Source organism: Bombina bombina, chromosome 4, assembly GCF_027579735.1.
Source record: "Bombina bombina isolate aBomBom1 chromosome 4, aBomBom1.pri, whole genome shotgun sequence".
Classification (NCBI taxonomy): Eukaryota; Metazoa; Chordata; class Amphibia; order Anura; family Bombinatoridae; genus Bombina; species Bombina bombina.
Window position 1 is genome coordinate 972643078 of NC_069502.1, and position 19194 is coordinate 972662271.

The following is a 19194-nucleotide window of genomic DNA, read 5'->3' on the forward strand; positions in this document are numbered from 1 at the left end:
GGGCGCCCTTTATGTACTTGGCGCCATTTGAGCGTGAGTCCCTGAAGCGGGAGTCGAAGGATCTGACACGTGGGGAGAGTTAGTCGGCATAACTTCCCCCTCGACAGAATCCTCTGGTAAAATAAACGCTATGGGCGCCCTTGATGTACTTGGCGCCATTTGAGCGTGAGTCCCTAAAGCGGGAGTCAAAGGGTCTGACACGTGGGGAGAGTTAGTCGGCATAACTTCCCCCTCGACAGAATCCTCTGGTGATAATGTTTTTAAAGACAAAAAATGATCTTTATAGTTTAACATGAAATCAGTACATCTGGTACACATTCTAAGATGGGGTTCCACCATGGCTTTTAAACATAATGAACACAGAGCTTCCTCTATGTCAGACATGTTAGAACAGACTAATAATGAGACTAGTAAGCTTGGAAAACACTTAAAAACTGGTTAACAAGCAAATATAAAAAACGCTACTGTGCCTTTAAGAGAAACAAATTTTGTCAAAATTTGAAAAACAGTGAAAAACGGCAGTAAATCAAATGAAATTTTTACAGTATATGTAATAAGGTAACAGAGCATTGCACCCACTTGCAAATGGATGATTAACCCCTTAATGCAAAAAAACAGATCAAAAAACGACATAGACGTTTTTAAACAGATACAACAAAACTGCCACAGCTGAGCTGTGGATTACCTTCCCTATAAACTATTTTGGAAGTCTTTTTAGCCCTTTAGAGATGTCCTGTAGTAATCATGGGACTGCTGAGGGAATCTGGATGATTCATTTTGTAATTTTAACTGCGCAAAAAAAGAGCTAAATTAGGCCCCTCCCACTCATATTACAACAGTGAGAAGCCTCAGTTAACTGTTTTTATGCAGAATTTAAGCCAGCCATGTGGAAAAATTAGACCCCAATAAGTTTTATCACCAAACATATGTCAAAAAACGATTAAACATGCCAGCAAACGTTTTAAAACACATTTTTATAAGAGTATGTATCTCTATTAATCAGCCTGATACCAGTCGCTTTCACTGCATTTAAGGCTATACTAACATTACAGTTTTATCACCAATGTACGTTAAAAAACGATTAAACATGCCAGCAAACGTTTTAAAACACATTTTTATGAGAGTATGTATCTCGATTAATAAGCCTTATACCAGTCGCTATCACTGCATTAAAGGCTTTACTTACATAATTATCAGCAGCATTTTCTTAGTCAATTCCATTCCTTAGAAAAATATTTTACTGCACATACCTTATTTGCAGGAAAAACTGCACGCCATTCCCCCTCTGAAGTACCTCACTCTACAGAATGTGTGAGAACAGCAAATGGATCTTAGTTACTTCTGCTAAGATCATAGAAAAACGCAGGCAGATTCTTCTTCCAAATACTGCCTGAGATAAACAGCACACTCCGGTGCCATTTAAAAATAACAAACTTTTGATTGAAGAAATAATTAAGTATAAAACACCACACACTCCTCTAACGACCTCCATCTTGGTTGAGGCTTGCAAGAGAATGACTGGATATGACATGTGAGGGGAGGAGCTATATAGCAGCTTTGCTTGGGTGATCCTCTTGCAACTTCCTGTTGGGAAGGAGAATATCCCATAAGTAATGGATGATCCGTGGACTGGATACACTTAACAAGAGAAAATAAAATTACCAGGGAAAAAAAAAATCTACTGCTTATTAGGTGCTATTGAATTTTACTGTTAGGAGTAGGTGCTATTGAATTTTATTTTTATTATGCATTTGTTAATTATGCAATTCTACCGCATTTATTGGTCATTTAAATAACAAACTACTTGTTTAAATCTAGTATGAAACGGTTTGGATGATAAGGTACATTAACAAAACAAACATAAAACCCGAATCAAAAACATCCTTTTTCCCCAGTTACTTACTTCAAAAAGAAATAGGATAGAGTCCAGCTCCTCCCTTTGTGATTTATTCCCTGTAATGTAAACAGATTAATTACTTTATTTGTGGTTCAGTACAATTTAAAATAATGAGAAAAAGAGAAAACAACTTTGTTGGCAGTTACTGAACTATCTTAATTTATCAAAGCCCCTACGGCTGCAAGTTCTCACAAGAACCTGCTCGCCGTATTTAACAAGCAGTGGTCATAAGCCAGCTGCATTTCTAACTTTCTAACCTCTTCGCCACCTTTAAATTCAATCTCCGCAGTCTATTCCGACCGAGGAGATTGATAGCTCCTGCCCGCGCGTGATTGGCTGTGTGCGGGATTGCACGCGAGCGCAAAATAGAGCTAGTGTGCAAAGGTAATTTCCCCCGGGGAAATTCGCCCCGCAAGAGGCGAACTGAGGCGCCCCTGTCCGCCTCAGCTTTGATAAATCAAGCTTTAAGGGACATGTTAAGAAGAAATTACTCCATGTCAAATACATGAAAATGCAGCATTAGCTGAACAATTTAACATTTAGTTTTAATTTCTTTGTAAAACATTCCTTTAATATTCTCATGTTCCAAAAAAAAAGAAGGAATAAGAGGTGAAAATTTAGCATTTAACAGTAACTGGTCCTCAATAATGATTTTAGCAATTTATCCTCAACGCCTGGAACCATAAAAGGATATAACTAAAACCTGCAATCAGTGTTTTTTTCTCAGCTGGAAATCAAACATATGATTCAGATAAAGTATGTGACTTTAAACAACTTTCCAAGTTACTTGTATTATCTAATTTGTTTCAGTATCTTGGTATCCTTAGTTGAATAACATACCTAGGTAGGTTTAGGAGCAGCAATGAATTATTTGGAGCTAGCTGCTGATTGGTGGCTGTACATAAATACCTCTTTTCAATGGGTCACTAGATGTGCTCAGCTAGCTCCAGAAGTACTTTGCTTCTCCAACAAATGATACCAAAAGAATGAAGCACATTTGATAAAAGAATAAATTGGAAAGTTATTTAAAATCACACGCTCTCTCTCAATAATATAAGAAACAATTTGGGTTTCATGTCCCTTAAAAAAGAAATTGTACAGACAAAGGAGGAAAAGTTGAACAGAGCTACCAATATGGAACAATCAAGCAAATTATGGGGTGATTGACAGTTCTGCTACACAGTGGTGTTGCCTGGGGGGCAGGTGGGGGCCTCATCCAGCATAACATATAAACCTTTGTGCCCTCCCAACTGTGAATGGTTTTCCACAAAATACTGAACGTCCAGCACTCTTGGAAAATGCATCCCACCAAGGGTCACTACTTCAGACCCAACATCTGCATACAGCAAGAGTCCAATCATGGTAGCATATAAATGATTTCTTAATAATCAAAAGTAAAAAAACAAAATGTATGCTTACCTGATAAATGTATTTCTTGACACGAGTCCACGGATCATCATTAATTACTGTTGGGAATATCACTCCTGGCCAGCAGGAGGAGGCAAAGAGCACCACAGCAAAGCTGTTAAATATCCCTTCCCACAACCCCCAGTTATTCGACCGAAGGAAAAAGAGAGAAAGGTAGTAACACAAGGTGCAAAGGTGCCTGAGGTTTATAAAACAAAAAGACTGTCTGAATAAACAGGGCGGGCCATGGACTCATCGTGTCAAGAAATAAATAAATTTATCAGGTAAGCATAAATGTTGTTTTCTTTCTAATGACACGATGAGTCCACAGATCTCACTGTTGTTGGGAATCAATACCCAAGCTAGAGTACACAGATGATATGGGAGGGACAAGACAGGTAACCTAAACAGAAGGCACCACAGCTTCCAAAATAACCTCAACCAAGGTAAAAGAACCAAATTTATAGAAAAAATGAGCAAGGAAGGTCAAGTCGTCGCCTTACAGATCTGTTCTACATAAACCTATTTCTTGAAGGCCCAAGGCGAAAACACCGCCCTTAGTGGAGAGAACAATAGTTGGATCAGGAGGCTGCTCTCCAGCAGGCTCCTGAGTCCTACGACTAACACTTCTCAACTAGAGAGAAAGAGAAGGTCCGGAAACTTTCTAGCCTTTACGATTATCCAGAAAACCACAAACAATCCAGAGGACTGACAAAAGACCTTTGTAGCCTGAAAATAATTCTAAGAGCCCGCACAACATCTAAGTTGTGCAACAGACGTTCCTTATGAGAAAAAATAAAATCTTAGGATAGGAAGAAAAACCCAAACTTGGAATGAAAAACTGCCTTATCTGCCAGAAATACGAGATAAGGAAAACCAAACTGCAAGCTGAGAGTACTGAAACCCTCCGAGCAGAATAAACAAACTTTCCAAGATAACAACTAAATATCAATGGAAAACCTAGACTCAAACAGAGCCTGAAGAAAAGCTTTAAGAACAAAGTTAAGACTCCAAGGGAACAACTACCTCAGACACAGTCCTGAATCGAACCAGGACCTGATAAAAGGATTGGACATCCGGTACATCCACCAGATGCTTGAGTAGCCAAATAGAAAGAGACGAAACCGACTATTAAGGATACGGACAGATAACGCCTACTCAAGACCCACCTGAAGAAAAGATAAGAGCCATGGGGTCCTGCCACATCTTATAGAACCTTTCTAGTGATAGGCTTATGAATCTGAATCGGTCTCAATAACCGATTCCAAAAACCCATGTTTAGCTAAAACCAATCGAACAATCTCCAAGCAGTCAGCCTCAGAGCAACGATATTTGGATGAAGGAAGTACCCCTGAAATAGAAGATCCTTCCTCAGTGGAAGTTTTCACAGAAGTAGAAAAAAGCATCTCTACTGGATCCACCTACCATATCATGCGAGGCCATGCAGAAGCTTAGTAGAAAAGCAATGCTCTCTCCTACTTGATCCGAACAATGACTCTTGAAAGAAGAGCAAACAGAGAGGGAGGATACGCTAACCTGAAGTTCCAAGGAACTGCCAGAGCATCTAATAGAGAGGCTAGGGGATCTTTGACCTCAAACCGAACTTGGAAACTTGATATTCTGACGCGATCCCATCAGAACCCGATCTGGTACCCCCATTTGGTAGATAAGTTGGACAACACTTCCAGATGGAGTTCCCACTCCCTGGAATGGTAAGTCTGTCTGCTTAGATCCGCTTCCCAATTATCCACCCTAGAAATGTGGATGGCTAAAAGACCACCCGCTCACAGAAAAAACCTGAACATGTTCTTCATAACTAAGGAACTCAGAGTTCCTCCCTAGAGGTTTACGAAACCACAGGGGCTATGTTGTCTGACTGGAACCCGAAAATTGGGCTAAAGACAACTGAGGCCAAACATCAGAACATTGTAAATCACTCTCAACTCCACATGTGAAGGGGAGAACAGACATCTCCCAGGACCATAGTCCCTGTGCCTTCAATGAAACCAGGCCCCTCCCTCGCCCAGTCCGCTGGTGGCTGCAGAATAGTCTCCGGGAAGAGAGACCCTTGTCGACTGAACTAGCTTCTTTGAGACAATCCGGACAATCCTTAATCGACCCTGCAACCCACAGGTTGCTACAGAGCTCAGCCACAGTGCATTAGCATACTGAGCTATCTGTCCGGCTCCAACGTCAGAGCATGCACAACTGCAGAGCTCTCAAACTGTATTGAGTAAGGGAATAGATGTCCATAGAAGACACCATCAGACCAATCACCTCCCTACACAGAGCCACTGATCTCTTCTAGCCTGCTCTCCTTCATGCTTGTCTCTCCCATGCCACAGCCACTGCCCTCCCCCCGCCTACCAGCACAGCACAGGTAACTCCCTTTGTTAACTTTCTTCCTACAGCCACTGCCCTGCCCCCCGCCTCCCAGCACCTATTTAATGGAAGTTGCTGCGCAACCGAGCGGCGCCAAAGGCAAGCCCGTCTGCACCCGTCCGTGCCTGGACCGCGTCCAGCGCCACTAACCCTGGCTCCCACAACCACCGCCACTACGACGCCAGTACCCTCCTCCATCTCAACACCCGTAGATCATCTGCCTGCCACCACGCATCCCCGACGAACACCATAGGACCCTTCACCTGCCGCAACTGCGCCTTCTCCTCCCTCCAAACCACTAACCTGCCAGTCACCTCTCACGTCTTCTCCTCCCTCCGAACCACTAACCTGCCAGTCACCTTACGCAAAAACAACCGCAACCACCTCAACTGCATCCTCCTCAACACCCGCTCCGTCCGCAAGCACGCCGTCGAAATCTGGTACCTGCTCAACTCCACCTCCCCGGACGCTGCCTTCTTTACTGAAACCTGGTTGAACCCCACATCAATGCCGGACATCGCCATCCCCTGACTGATACAAGATCTCCCACAAGGACCGCAGCAACCGACTGGGAGGAGGCATCGCCATCGTCCACAAACACTCCCTCCACGTCACAACCAGCTCCGACTACCACTCACCAGGCTTGGAACACCTACACTTCAAGATCCAGGTCAGTCCCAACACTACCCTCCGCGGCACCCTCATCCGGACCTCGTCCTGCCTTCTGTGACTCCATCACCGACCTCATCGCACCCCACGCCCTCCCCTCAACAGACTACATCCTCCTCGGTGACCTCAACTTCCACCTAGACAACCCAATGACCACAACACTGCCAACCTCTTAGAAAACCTTGGAACCATCGTCTAAAGCAACTCGTCAACTCCCCAACCCACTCAGCCGGACACACACTCGACCCTATCTTCTCTGCAGGCAACCACATCTCAGTCAACCACATCACCGAACTCCATTGGACCGACAACCACTGCATACATTTTTCCTTCAACAAACCCACTGCACACCTCCGGCAGCACCACCCACCCCGCAGAAACTGGAACATCATCACCGAAGACCAACTGCACTCCACCCTGAGCAAGTGCCCCCCAGCTACCTCCGCAGATGCCAACTCCTCCGCCCGCAACCTCCACAACTGGCTCACAGACTGCGCCAACACCCTCGCCCCTCTCAAGAAACCGTCCAACCGCCAACCCACCAACAAGGCTAGTTGGTTCACCCCTGCCCTCCAGGACTCCAAACGCCACTGCAGGCGATTGGAAAGGAACTGGAGATCCAGCAAGACCCCCTAAAATAAAACAGCCTACAAAGAAGCCATCACTACCCACCACCACCTCATCAAAACCACCAAGAAGACAGCCATCCAAGATAGAATCAATGCCAACGTCCACAACAGCAAGGAGCTGTTCAGTCATCAAGGAATTCTCCAATCCCAACAGCAACACCAACGACATCCCGCCCTCCCAGGACCTCTGCGATAACCTCGCAATGTACTTCCACCGCAAGATCATCGACATCTATGACAGCTTCGCGCCCCAGAACTCACCCACCACCGCCTACCCACCAACTCCCACCGATATCTCACCCAAATACACCACCTCCTACCCCCCACTGACCATCTGGAGCCCCCTCACCACAGAGGACACCATCAGAATCATGAGATCGATCCACTCCGGAGCACCCTCGGACCCATGCCCGCATGTAATGTTTAGATATGTATTTGATGAGAAGTTTCTAAACGATACTTTGTTTCTACACCAAAAAACTAATAAATTAGTTTTGTTGCTCTAGTATGAACAGACCCAATAGTTAAAGATGCAGCTACTGAGAAAGATATAGTGAGCTTATTGCTTAAATGAAATCAGCACTGAGAGAGCCTCTATATGAATAAACTCAATCAGTGAATCTTTCAGAGTAACTAGAGCTGGAAATTGGAATGCTTCAACTTAGGTTATCAGATAGTGAATAACTTGGTTTCAGAGGAGTTGAATCCCAGACCAGAATCAGAGAGTCAGATGTAAGTGTAACCTAAGTAGACTGAGATATATACAATCCGGAGCCAAGAACGTAAAAACAGTACATGTATCCAAAAGTCACCAAGGTAAGTAACGATTTAAGTATACAATAGGTACAGGGAGAAAAAAGTACCTGAAAGTCCTGATAGGGTTTGCTCTGTGGAGATCTCCAGTTCGGGAGGTTAGCAAACAGCGGTAGAGTGGTTCTGTGTGAAAACCGAAAGTGCAGGCTGAGAGTTCCGGTATGGGATGAACCGATGCAGAGTGACAGAAGGTAGTGTTCGGCTGAAGCAGTGATGAGAAATCCGGAGGTAGAGATTCGGAACTGCTGAAATAGGTGATTGACTCCAAAACAGAGGATATTAAGCAATAGTCAAAATATACAAAATAAGACTAAAGTATATAGAGTTTTTATTTAGACTTTCAATTAGACCTGGAACAGGAGAATAGACTACTTGCTTCTACTTTAGGCAGTAACTTATCTATTAATCAGGCAGGTAAGAGAGGGAGGAGACTCCTTAAGTAGAGACAGGAAAGGAGTAGGTGGAAATATACCTTAAAAGGTATATTACACCGCATCACATTTTCAACAAAGCGGGTGACACCATCGCCCCCGAGCTCTGCAGCACCATCAACTGCTCCTTCGAAACCGGCACCTTCCCGGATGTCTGGGAGCCCGCAGAATTAAAACCCTTACTGAAAAAACCCACGGCTGACCCCAATGATCCAAAGAACTACCGCCCAATCTCTTTTCTCCCCTTTGCGGCCAAAGCCATCAAGAAGTCCAACGCGCAACTCGTTGACTACATCGAAGCCAACCACTCCCTGGACCCCTCCCAATCCGGTTTCAGGAGCAACCACAGCACCGAGACCGCCCTCCTCGCCGCCACAGACGACATCCTCGCCGTACTCGACCGAGGAGAGACCGCCGCCCTCATTCTCCTAGACCTCTCAGCAGCATTCAACACTGTCTCCCACCTCACCCTCCTCAACCGACTACACAATGCCGGCATACGCGACAAAGCCTTGAAATGGATCACCTCCTTCCTCACCGGCAGAACCCAGAAAGTTAGACTCCCACCCTTCACCTCCAAGCCCACAGAAATCAGCTGCGGTGTACCCCAAGGCTCTTCTCTCAGCCCCACCCTATTCAACATCTACATGACCCCCTCTCCGCTATCGCCCGACGACACAACCTCAACATAGTCTCCTACGCCGACGACACCCAGCTAATCATCTCACTCACCAGTGACCCCACCACCGCCAAGAGAAACGTCCACGAAGTGCTGACAGCAGTCGCCACCTGGATGAACTACAACTGCCTAAAGCTGAACGCAGACAAGACAGAAGTCCTCCTCCTCGGTCCCACCACATCCGCTTGGAATAACTCCTGGTGGCCCACAGCCCTCGGACACCCTCCAACCCCCACCGACCATGCACGAAATCTAGGCGTCATCCTGGACTCATCGCTTTCCATGGACCGGCAAATCAACGCCGTCTCTTCTGCATGCTTCCACACACTTCACCTGCTGCGAAAGATCTTCAAATGGATCCCAACCGAGACCAGGAAGACTGTCACTCACGTCCTCGTCAGCAGCCGACTGGACTATGGTAACGCACTCTACGCGGGCACCACCATCAAGCTCCAAAAGAGACTGCAGCGCATTCAGAACTCCTCGGCCAGACTAATCCTTGACATCCCTCGTCAATACCACATCACCAAATACCTGCGGGACCTGCACTGGCTCCCCATCAACAAAAGAATAACCTTCAAGCTTCTCACCCACGCATTCAAGACCCTCCACAACATCGGTCCCGAATACTTGAGCCACCGCATTACCTTCTACACCCCTGCCAGACAACTTCGATCGGCCGACCAAGCCCTCGCTGTCATCCCCCGCATCAGGAAAACCACAGCGGGAGGCAGATCCTTCTCTCACCTAGCTGCCAAGACTTGGAACACCCTCCCGCTGCACCTTAGTTCAGAAAGGACCTGAAGACCTGGCTCTTCGACTGAACTGCAACCCTCAGCGCCTTGAGACCCTTACGGGTGAATAGCCGCGCTTTACAAGAACCCAATAGATAGGTAGATTGTCAAACAGTAGACTGAAGGGAGAGGCAAAGAGAGGGAACTTGGCTCTTCTGACATCCGTAAGACAGTTTCATCGATAAGGAAAAATTATAGTCCCTAGACACCCTACCCCTGTAGCTGGAACAAAGAAACTTATTTTCCAGCTCCACTGCTATTCGTAGTACCAAGAAGACAACAAAAACCTCAGAATGAGATCTTGTTTGTAGAAAGATACCAATAGGACGTCCAGGAGGGACACCCCTGCAATTTCGGAATCGAATTGCAGCCCAGAATGAGAAAACACTGGGATCTGTGGCAAAACCATTGTTGACCCACAACTGAAAAAGCTTGGCCAGAAGGCAAAACTCATAAATTATTAGAGAATTGAATGGGAACCAAAGGATACACATCCTTAAAGTCTACGGTCAATATAGACTGACCCTCTTGCACCATTGAAGAAGGAGCGAATAGTCTCCATCTGTAAAAAAAAGGCACTCTGAGAAACTTGGTTAGACATTTACCGTCCAAATAGGACTAAAAATTCCCTCCTTTTTACGTGAAAAGGGAACTAAACCCTGTTCCAAAACTAGAACAATTACTCCCATGCTGGAAGATCCTGAAAACTTATCTGGTCCACAGCTAATCTTAAGTGGAACCTGCTCCTGGGAGAAAGAAGTTGAATTCCAATTCTTAGCCCTGGAATACTATATCTACATTCCTTTAGGGATCCCGGGCATCCCGTTATCCAGGCATGATAAGAACTGATAGAACCTAACCCCACAGGACCCAATCCTGGCTCGGGGGCAAACCCTACATGCTGAATGAAAGATAGCTGCAGATTTCCATAATTATTTCCCCCTGATCCAAGACTGACTGGGTATCCAAGAGGCCGCAGCTTGGAAGACAAAGGGGAAAAACTTCCTGAAGTTACAAAGGAAGCAACATAAATAAAAGATTGGCCTAACGGCCCTTCTGATCTGGATCTACTCATGGAGTCTTCGAAATGGAGTCAGACAAGGCGTTGCACTAAAGAGAGGATGCAATTGTCCATAAAGACTTCCATCCTTAAAAGAGCATCTACCCTCTATACGGGTTGAAGAAGTCTAACCAGAATCTTTAGTAATGACCCCTACTACTTTAAGCATCATGTGCCATGAAATTTAAAGGAGACAGTTTATTACTGAGAGGAGAAGGGGAGAAAATTCTCCTAGCACAGTCGTGCACAGAAAAAATCTTTACAGTTGAATCCCAAAATATATTAAAGTCCGAGGATAGACAACGACAGGGAAGCCGAGGTCCAACTATAAGCCAACCTCCTAATTAATACATAAAAGGAGTCCAGGAAGGATTCTGAAGAGAACTACTTCAGCGCCAAATGAAGGAATTATATTGACCGAATCTAAGCTTTAACCCTCAGATGCTACCGACTATCCTCCTCAAACACTATAGGAGGGGCAATATGTGTAGCAGGACGCAGCGCAGAAACCTTACTATCTGACTTCTTAATGTTCCTCTTGCAAATTCCCCTTAAAAATAGGAAAAGCAGAAAATGCCACAGATACACAGATACCTGGGGTCAGACAATTCTGCAAGCAAATAACTCCTCCAGGAGATTGAGAGGAACTGCAGGGCACTGCATGTGATGCCATACAAAGGCTTGGGACGTTTGAGGGAAAAAACTGGCACAGCCTAAACCGTATCATTCAGAGAGACAAAGTTAAAATTTAACTCTTGGAAAATAATTATTTAAAATGACTGTCACTTTAAGATTGTAGAGACTTATATACCTCAGAAAAAGTTATATACTTGCTGCATAAAAGTTGAAACAACTTATAACTAAGTGAGTAGCCTCACTAATATTAGTGGGCAAGAACTCTACTTGCGATACAATACTAAGTCTGCAGAAAAACAGAATTTATGCTTACCTGATAAATTACTTTCTCCAACGGTGTGTCCGGTCCACGGCGTCATCCATAACTTGTGGGAATATCTCTTCCCCAACAGGAAATGGCAAAGAGTACAGCAAAAGCTGTCCATATAGTCCCTCCTAGGCTCCGCCCACCCCAGTCATTCGACCGACGGACAGGAGAAAAAACAGGAGACACTATAGGGTGCCGTGGTGACTGTAGTTAAAGAAATAAATTTATCAAACCCGATTAAAAAACCAGGGCGGGCCGTGGACCGGACACACCGTTGGAGAAAGTAATTTATCAAGTAAGCATAAATTCTGTTTTCTCCAACATTGGTGTGTCCGGTCCACGGCGTCATCCATAACTTGTGGGAACCAATACCAAAGCTTTAGGACACGGATGAAGGGAGGGAGCCAATCAGGTTACCTAAACGGAAGGCACCACGGCTTGCAAAACCTTTCTCCCAAAAATAGCCTCCGAAGAAGCAAAAGTATCAAATTTGTAGAATTTGGCAAAAGTGTGCAGGGAAGACCAAGTCGCTGCCTTGCATATCTGATCAACAGAAGCCTCGTTCTTGAAGGCCCATGTGGAAGCCACAGCCCTAGTAGAGTGAGCTGTGACTCTTTCAGGAGGCTGCCGTCCGGCAGTCTCGTAAGCCAATCGGATGATGCTTTTCAGCCAAAAGGAAAGAGGTAGCAGTAGCTTTTTGACCTCTCCATTTACCAGAATAGACGACAAACAGAGAAGATGTTTGTCTGAAATCCTTTGTTGCTTCTAGATAAAACTTTAAAGCACGGACTACATCCAAATTGTGTAAAACGTTCCTTCTTTGAAACTGGATTGGGACACAAAGAAGGTACAACTATTTCCTGGTTAATATTCTTGTTGGAAACAACCTTTGGAAGAAAACCAGGTTTTGTACGCAAAACGACCTTATCTGCATGGAACACCAGATAGGGCGGAGTACACTGCAGAGCAGATAACTCAGAAACTCTTCTAGCAGAAGAAATAGCAACTAAAAACAAAACTTTCCAAGATAACAACTTAATATCTATGGAATGTAAAGGTTCAAACGGAACCCCTTGGAGAACTGAAAGAACTAAATTTAAACTCCAGGGAGGAGTCAACGGCCTGTAAACAGGCTTGATCCTAACCAAAGCCTGAACAAAGGCTTGAACATCTGGCACAGCCGCCAGTCGTTTGTGTAACAAGACAGATAAAGCGGAAATCTGTCCCTTTAGAGAACTCGCTGATAATCCCTTATCCAAACCCTCTTGTAGGAAGGAAAGGATCCTAGGAATTTTGATCTTACTCCATGAGAATCCCTTGGTTTCACACCAACAGATATATCTTTTCCATATTTTATGGTAAATCTTTCTAGTTACAGGTTTTCTGGCTTGTACCAGAGTATCTATCACAGAATCCGAAAACCCACGCTTGGATAAAATCAAGCGTTCAATTTCCAAGCCGTCAGCTGGAGAGAGACTAGATTTGGATGTTCGAATGGACCCTGTACCAGAAGATCTTGTCTCAAAGGTAGCTTCCATGGTGGAGCCGATGACATATTCACCAGGTCTGCATACCAAGTCCTGCGTGGCCACGCAGGAGCTATCAAGATCACCGAGGCCCTCTCCTGCTTGATCCTGGCTACCAGCCTGGAAATGAGAGGAAACGGTGGAAACACATAAGCTAGGTTGAAGGTCCAAGGCGCTACTAATGCATCCACTAGAGTCGCCTTGGGATCCCTGGATCTGGACCCGTAGCAAGGAACCTTGAAGTTCTGACGAGACGCCATCAGATCCATGTCTGGAATGCCCCATAATTGTGTTGCTGTTTTGGTAGCAGCAGCAGCAGGCTTCTTGGCCTGTTTACCCTTGTTCCAGCCTTGCATTGGTTTCCAAGCTGGTTTAGTCTGCGAAGCATTACCCTCTTGTCTAGAGGCTGCAGAGTTGGAGGTCGGTCCGTTCCGGAAATTGCGAAAGGAACGAAAATTAGACTTATTCTTGGCCTTGAAGGGCCTATCTTGTGGGAGGGCATGGCCCTTACCCCCAGTGATGTCTGAGATAATCTCTTTCAACTCTGGTCCAAAAAGGGTTTTACCCTTGAAGGGGATATTAAGCAATTTTGTCTTGGAAGATACATCCGCTGACCAAGACTTTAGCCAGAGCGCTCTGCGCGCCACAATTGCAAACCCAGAATTTTTCGCCGCTAATCTAGCTAACTGCAAAGCGGCATCTAAAATAAAGGAATTAGCTAACTTAAGTGCGTGTATTCTGTCCATAACCTCCTCATACGGAGTCTCTCTATTGAGCGACTTTTCTAGTTCCTCGAACCAGAACCACGCTGCTGTAGTGACAGGAACAATGCACGAAATGGGTTGTAGGAGATAACCTTGCTGAACAAAAATCTTTTTAAGCAAACCCTCCAATTTTTTATCCATAGGATCTTTGAAAGCACAATTATCCTCGATAGGAATAGTAGTGCGCTTTTTTAATGTAGAAACTGCCCCCTCGACCTTAGGGACTGTCTGCCATAAGTCCTTTCTGGGGTCGACCATAGGAAATAATTTCTTAAATATAGGAGGGGGAACAAAAGGTATGCCGGGCTTCTCCCACTCCTTATTCACTATGTCCGCCACCCGCTTGGGTATAGGAAAAGCGTCGGGGTGCACCGGAACCTCTAGGAACTTGTCCATCTTACACAATTTTTCTGGAATGACCAGGTTGTCACAATCATCCAGAGTAGATAAAACCTCCTTAAGCAGTGCGCGGAGGTGCTCTAATTTAAATTTAAATGTCACAACATCAGGTTCTGCCTGTTGAGAAATTCTACCTGAATCTGAAATTTCCCCATCTGACAAAACCTCCCTCATGGCCCCTTCAGAGTGGTGTGAGGGAATGACAGAACAATTATCATCAGCGCCCTCCTGCTCTACAGTGTTTAAAACAGAGCAATCGTGCTTTCTCTGAAATTCAGGCATTTTGGATAAAAAATTAGCTATGGATTTATCCATTACTGTCGCCAATTGTTGCATAGTAACAAGCATTGGCGCGCTAGAAGTACTAGGCGTCTCCTGCGTGGGCAAAACTGGTGTAGACACAGTGTGAGATGAAGCAGAACTATCCTTACTCTCTTCATCTGATGAATCATCTTGGGCAACCTTACTATCTGTGGCATTACTGTCCTTACTTTGTTTGGACACTATGGCACAATTATCACACAATTTGGAAGGGGGAGACACATTGGCTTCCATACATACAGAACATAGCTTATCTGAAGGTACAGACATGTTAAACAGGCTTAAACTTGTCAATACAGTACAAAAAAAAGTTTTAATTAAAACCGTTACTGACTCTTTAAATTTTAAACAGGGCACACTTTATTACTGAATATGTGAAAAACAATGAAGGAATTGTTCAAATTTTACCAAATTTTCACCACAGTGTCTTAAAGCATTCAAAGTATTGCACCCAAATTTTCAGAGCTTTAACCCTTAAAATGAAGAAACCGGAGCCGGTTACAGGTTTAACCCCTCTACAGTCCCAGCTACAGCCTTTGCTGCGACTTTACCAAACCCAGGGGGGAATACGATACCAAATGAAGCCTTCTAGGAACCTTTTCAACTACTTTCAGATCCACACACATGCAGCTGCATGTCCTGTTCTCAAAAGTAACTGCGCAGTAATGGCGCGAAAATGAGGCTCAGCCTACTACAGTGAAGGCCCTTCCTGACTGAAAAGGTGTCTAAAGCAGTGCCTGACGTTAAAAAACGTTCCCCAAAGTTTATAAGTGTGAAATTCAACCTCAATCTGAATAAAATACCCAAATAAAGCAATCGATCTTGCCCATAAAAGTGTCTACCAGTTTTATAGCCCATATTAAGCCCTTTATTCTGTTTGAGACTAAGAAAATGGCTTACCGGTCCCCATGAGGGGAAATGACAGCCTTCCAGCATTACACAGTCTTGTTAGAAATATGGCTAGTCATACCTTAAGCAGAAAAGTCTGCTAACTGTTTCCCCCAACTGAAGTTATTTCATCTCAACAGTCCTATGTGGAAACAGCAAACGATTTTAGTTACTGCTGCTAAAATCATATTCCTCTCACAAACAGAACTCTTCATCTTCTTTTCTGTTTCAGAGTAAATAGTACATACCAGCACTATTTTAAAATAACAAACTCTTGATAGTAGAATAAAAACCTACAACTAAACACCACATACTCTTAACCATCTCCGTGGAGATGTTGCCTGTGCAACGGCAAAGAGAATGACTGGGGTGGGCGGAGCCTAGGAGGGACTATATGGACAGCTTTTGCTGTACTCTTTGCCATTTCCTGTTGGGGAAGAGATATTCCCATAAGTTATGGATGACGCCGTGGACCGGACACACCAATGTTGCAGAAAACAAACTTATAAACTGCAGGATGTTTAATGCAACATTAAAGGACTGAACAACTTTAAAGTGAAGGTAAACGATGAATGAAAGCCCGTTTTTTTAAAATACTATTAAAAACAGGGGCACTTTCATTCATCAAAGTTTAGAAGACAGCCGTTTTAATTAAAAACTTACCTTTGTTTTTTTCACAGTCATAGCAGCTTTCCCCACCCGAAGATCCTCTCTTCACACGTCATCAATGACTAATCCAGCTTCCTTCAATCACGGCATGGCCTCAGGTAATGACTACCCTGGGGGCTAAACCGTTGGAGGAAGCTGGATTAGTCATTGATAACGTGTGAAGAGAGGATCTCCGGGTGGGGGAAGCTGCTCTGGCTATACAAAGAAGAGAGGTAAGTTTTTAATCAAATGGCTGCTTTGCAAACTTTGATAAATAAAAGTGCCCCTGTTTTTAATAGTATTTTTAAAAAAAAACTGGCTTTCATTCATCAAAGTTTACCTTCACTTTAAATAAAAATGTCAAAATCTGTAGTGCCTTCTAAAGACCACCAGATTATTAAAAAGTACCCCAGACCTTGTCCTCTGGGACTATTATGCCCGATTAATATCGTCAGCCCTGCAAAAGTTTAGCTTTAAAATTTTCCCCAATGGCGTTTCTACAGTAAAGTAGCTTAACATAATAAAAAAAAAACAGCTCCTAGTAAAACCAAACACCGTAAGTTCGTCAAGCAAACTCCGTTCTGATGGAGAACCAAGAGGAAGGCATGTCCCTGTTCAGACACATCGTTCCATTCAGGAATAAAAATGGTGCTGATCCGCCATGCAGACAGCCGAAGATGAGGGCGGGAACCCACAGAATTAGCGCGCAAGCAACTCAGCTGCACGTAGAAATCTAATAAAACATTTTGCATCACTCACTCCCATAAGAAAACTAAACGTTTCATGAACCTCTAGGACAATAACATTTGAAAAAGTTGTACACATATTAAAGACTATTTTAAACAGTACTCTCCGATGCTTAAGCTAGGAGCCGAGTGCCAAAAGGGATAAGTCCGGAATTAAACCGGAACATTAAACTAAATCTCAGCCTCCAGAGCCGTTACACACAGTCTGTCTCTGTCACAAAGTCTGGAACTAAACCAGAACATTTTTAGCCTCTCTCAAAGATTGTACGTCCCCAGTGCCTGCACATACTGCCTACTAAAATCCTATTAACCCCACATAGGATTATTAGTGCTTAACATCCCAAAAACAGACTTAACTGCTAAAGTGCCATATTCTCCATAAGAAAATAAAACTAGGCACTTACCTGAAGATCAATCTGCCCGGCAGAAGGGCAGCTCATATGGTATGAGAGGTCATCTCCCTCACATGGACCCGTGGAAAAATAAAGAAAGACTGAATAACCCTAATCAGGCTTTCAGGAAAGGGCAGCAACAACTATTTGGGAGGCGCAGTGAGGATTATACACCACAAGTTCCCAATTGCTTAAAAGCCACCATTGCTCTACTAAAGAGACTGACATGGACTAAGGCTAAACCCCAGGAGGAAACAGAACAAACTTGCTCTGCTTCAAAATAATAAAATCTTGATTGAAGAATCTTCTTTCAAACACCTAAACTTTACCACCTCCTTGCATTTAACATAGGCAAAGAGAATGACAGGGGGTTGTGGGAAGGGAAGTGATATTTAACAGCTTTGCTGTGATGCTCTTTGCCTCCTCCTGCTGGCCAGGAGTGATATTCCCAACAGTAATTAATGATCGCTGGACTCATCGTGTCATTAGAAAGAAAAAAAAGTAGCAACATTTCGGGATTGCTAACTTAATCATGATTAATAATGATTATGGGAGCAATCCTGAAATGTTGCTACTTTGTTTTTTTTTTCATTTTGATACTTAATAAATCATTTATATGCTGCCACGATTGGATTATTTATGGTTTAGCAACCCCTCTCTGCCCAGGCACCATCAGCTCCATGTTGCCCCCATTTCATCGCACGCACATCCCTACCAGGAGGCGGCAAAGGACCAGTCCTCACGACAGCTGTGAGGCTTTAAACAAAAATTCCCCCTTTATTTAGCCTTAGCATCTATACCCCTTTCTGCTGATCTTGCTTCTCAAAGAGGAATAATGGATTAATAAACCAGTTCCAAAGAAAAACCTGGAACAATTCTTTACTCACTAGTGTGGAAACAAAGATAAGACTGGGAGGTACAGGGAAGTGTCTTAAACCTCTTGGTCTGTTGGGTATCTTTGCCTCCTCCTGGTGGACAGGTGTTGAATACCACCTTAGGAATTAATATTTTTTTTTATTTTATTTTATTTTTTTTAAAAAGGGCAATATGGTAAAATTGCTTATTGATGAAAATAGTATTGTTTAAACATATTACCAATATATAATGTTCTTAATCATTCATTATGTAATTTTAAAATAGAATAAACATTTTTGAACTCTTTGGTAACTTTAGTGTATTGTTGATGCAGACTATTGACTATTGTTTTTAGCATTGTCTATAACATTATATTGCCTAAAAATGTCCAATGGCATTGGGCAAGATTTACATAGGGTACTCTATCTGCGGTTCTCCCTTCCAGAGGGCTGTGCTGAGTTGTGCCACCTTGTTTGCCCACACATCAGAACCCCCAAAAGTACACTTTGCTTTGTTCTGCTTTTTCCCAGGGGCCACAAAAAATAGTGCGAAGGCCACAAGTAGCCATCCTTGGTCTGCATCACAATTTAATTACCATGCTTGTTGATGCCTAACCAAAAAGGTTACTTGGCACACATTTAAAATACAACCCGCACACACACAAAATGAAAGAAAGAATAAATACCTTTTAGCTTTAAGCTACTTTCCAGTGTAATGAAATTTTCATAGAAGATAAAATAAATTTGAGAATAGTGCGCTTCAAAAAATTGCTTCAGTTCACTCCACTCCTGAATATCTAAGAAAGAAAGAAAAAAAAATGTTAGACACTTAGACACCGTGGAAACTAAATCTTAACATATAAAAAATAAAAATATAAAAAATCAGTGCGCCAAAATACCTGTGAAAAAAATGTATATAGACATATAGTGCATGAAGATTATTATGATATAA

At 43.6% G+C, this 19194-nt stretch overlaps 1 protein-coding gene across 2 annotated transcripts in view; it reads right to left on the reverse strand.

The window, feature by feature from the left end:
* Nucleotides 1-19194, reverse strand: part of RALGAPA2 (Ral GTPase activating protein catalytic subunit alpha 2) — a 1332894-nt gene that overhangs the window by 1202351 nt on the left and 111349 nt on the right. For both annotated transcript variants that reach the window (XM_053712011.1, XM_053712010.1), the window contains exons 2-3: nt 18929-19039; nt 1904-1953 (exon numbers count right to left, since the gene is read on the reverse strand). In XM_053712011.1, the coding sequence (XP_053567986.1) occupies nt 1904-1953; nt 18929-19039 (161 nt within the window). The remainder of the gene's footprint in view (nt 1-1903; nt 1954-18928; nt 19040-19194) is intronic.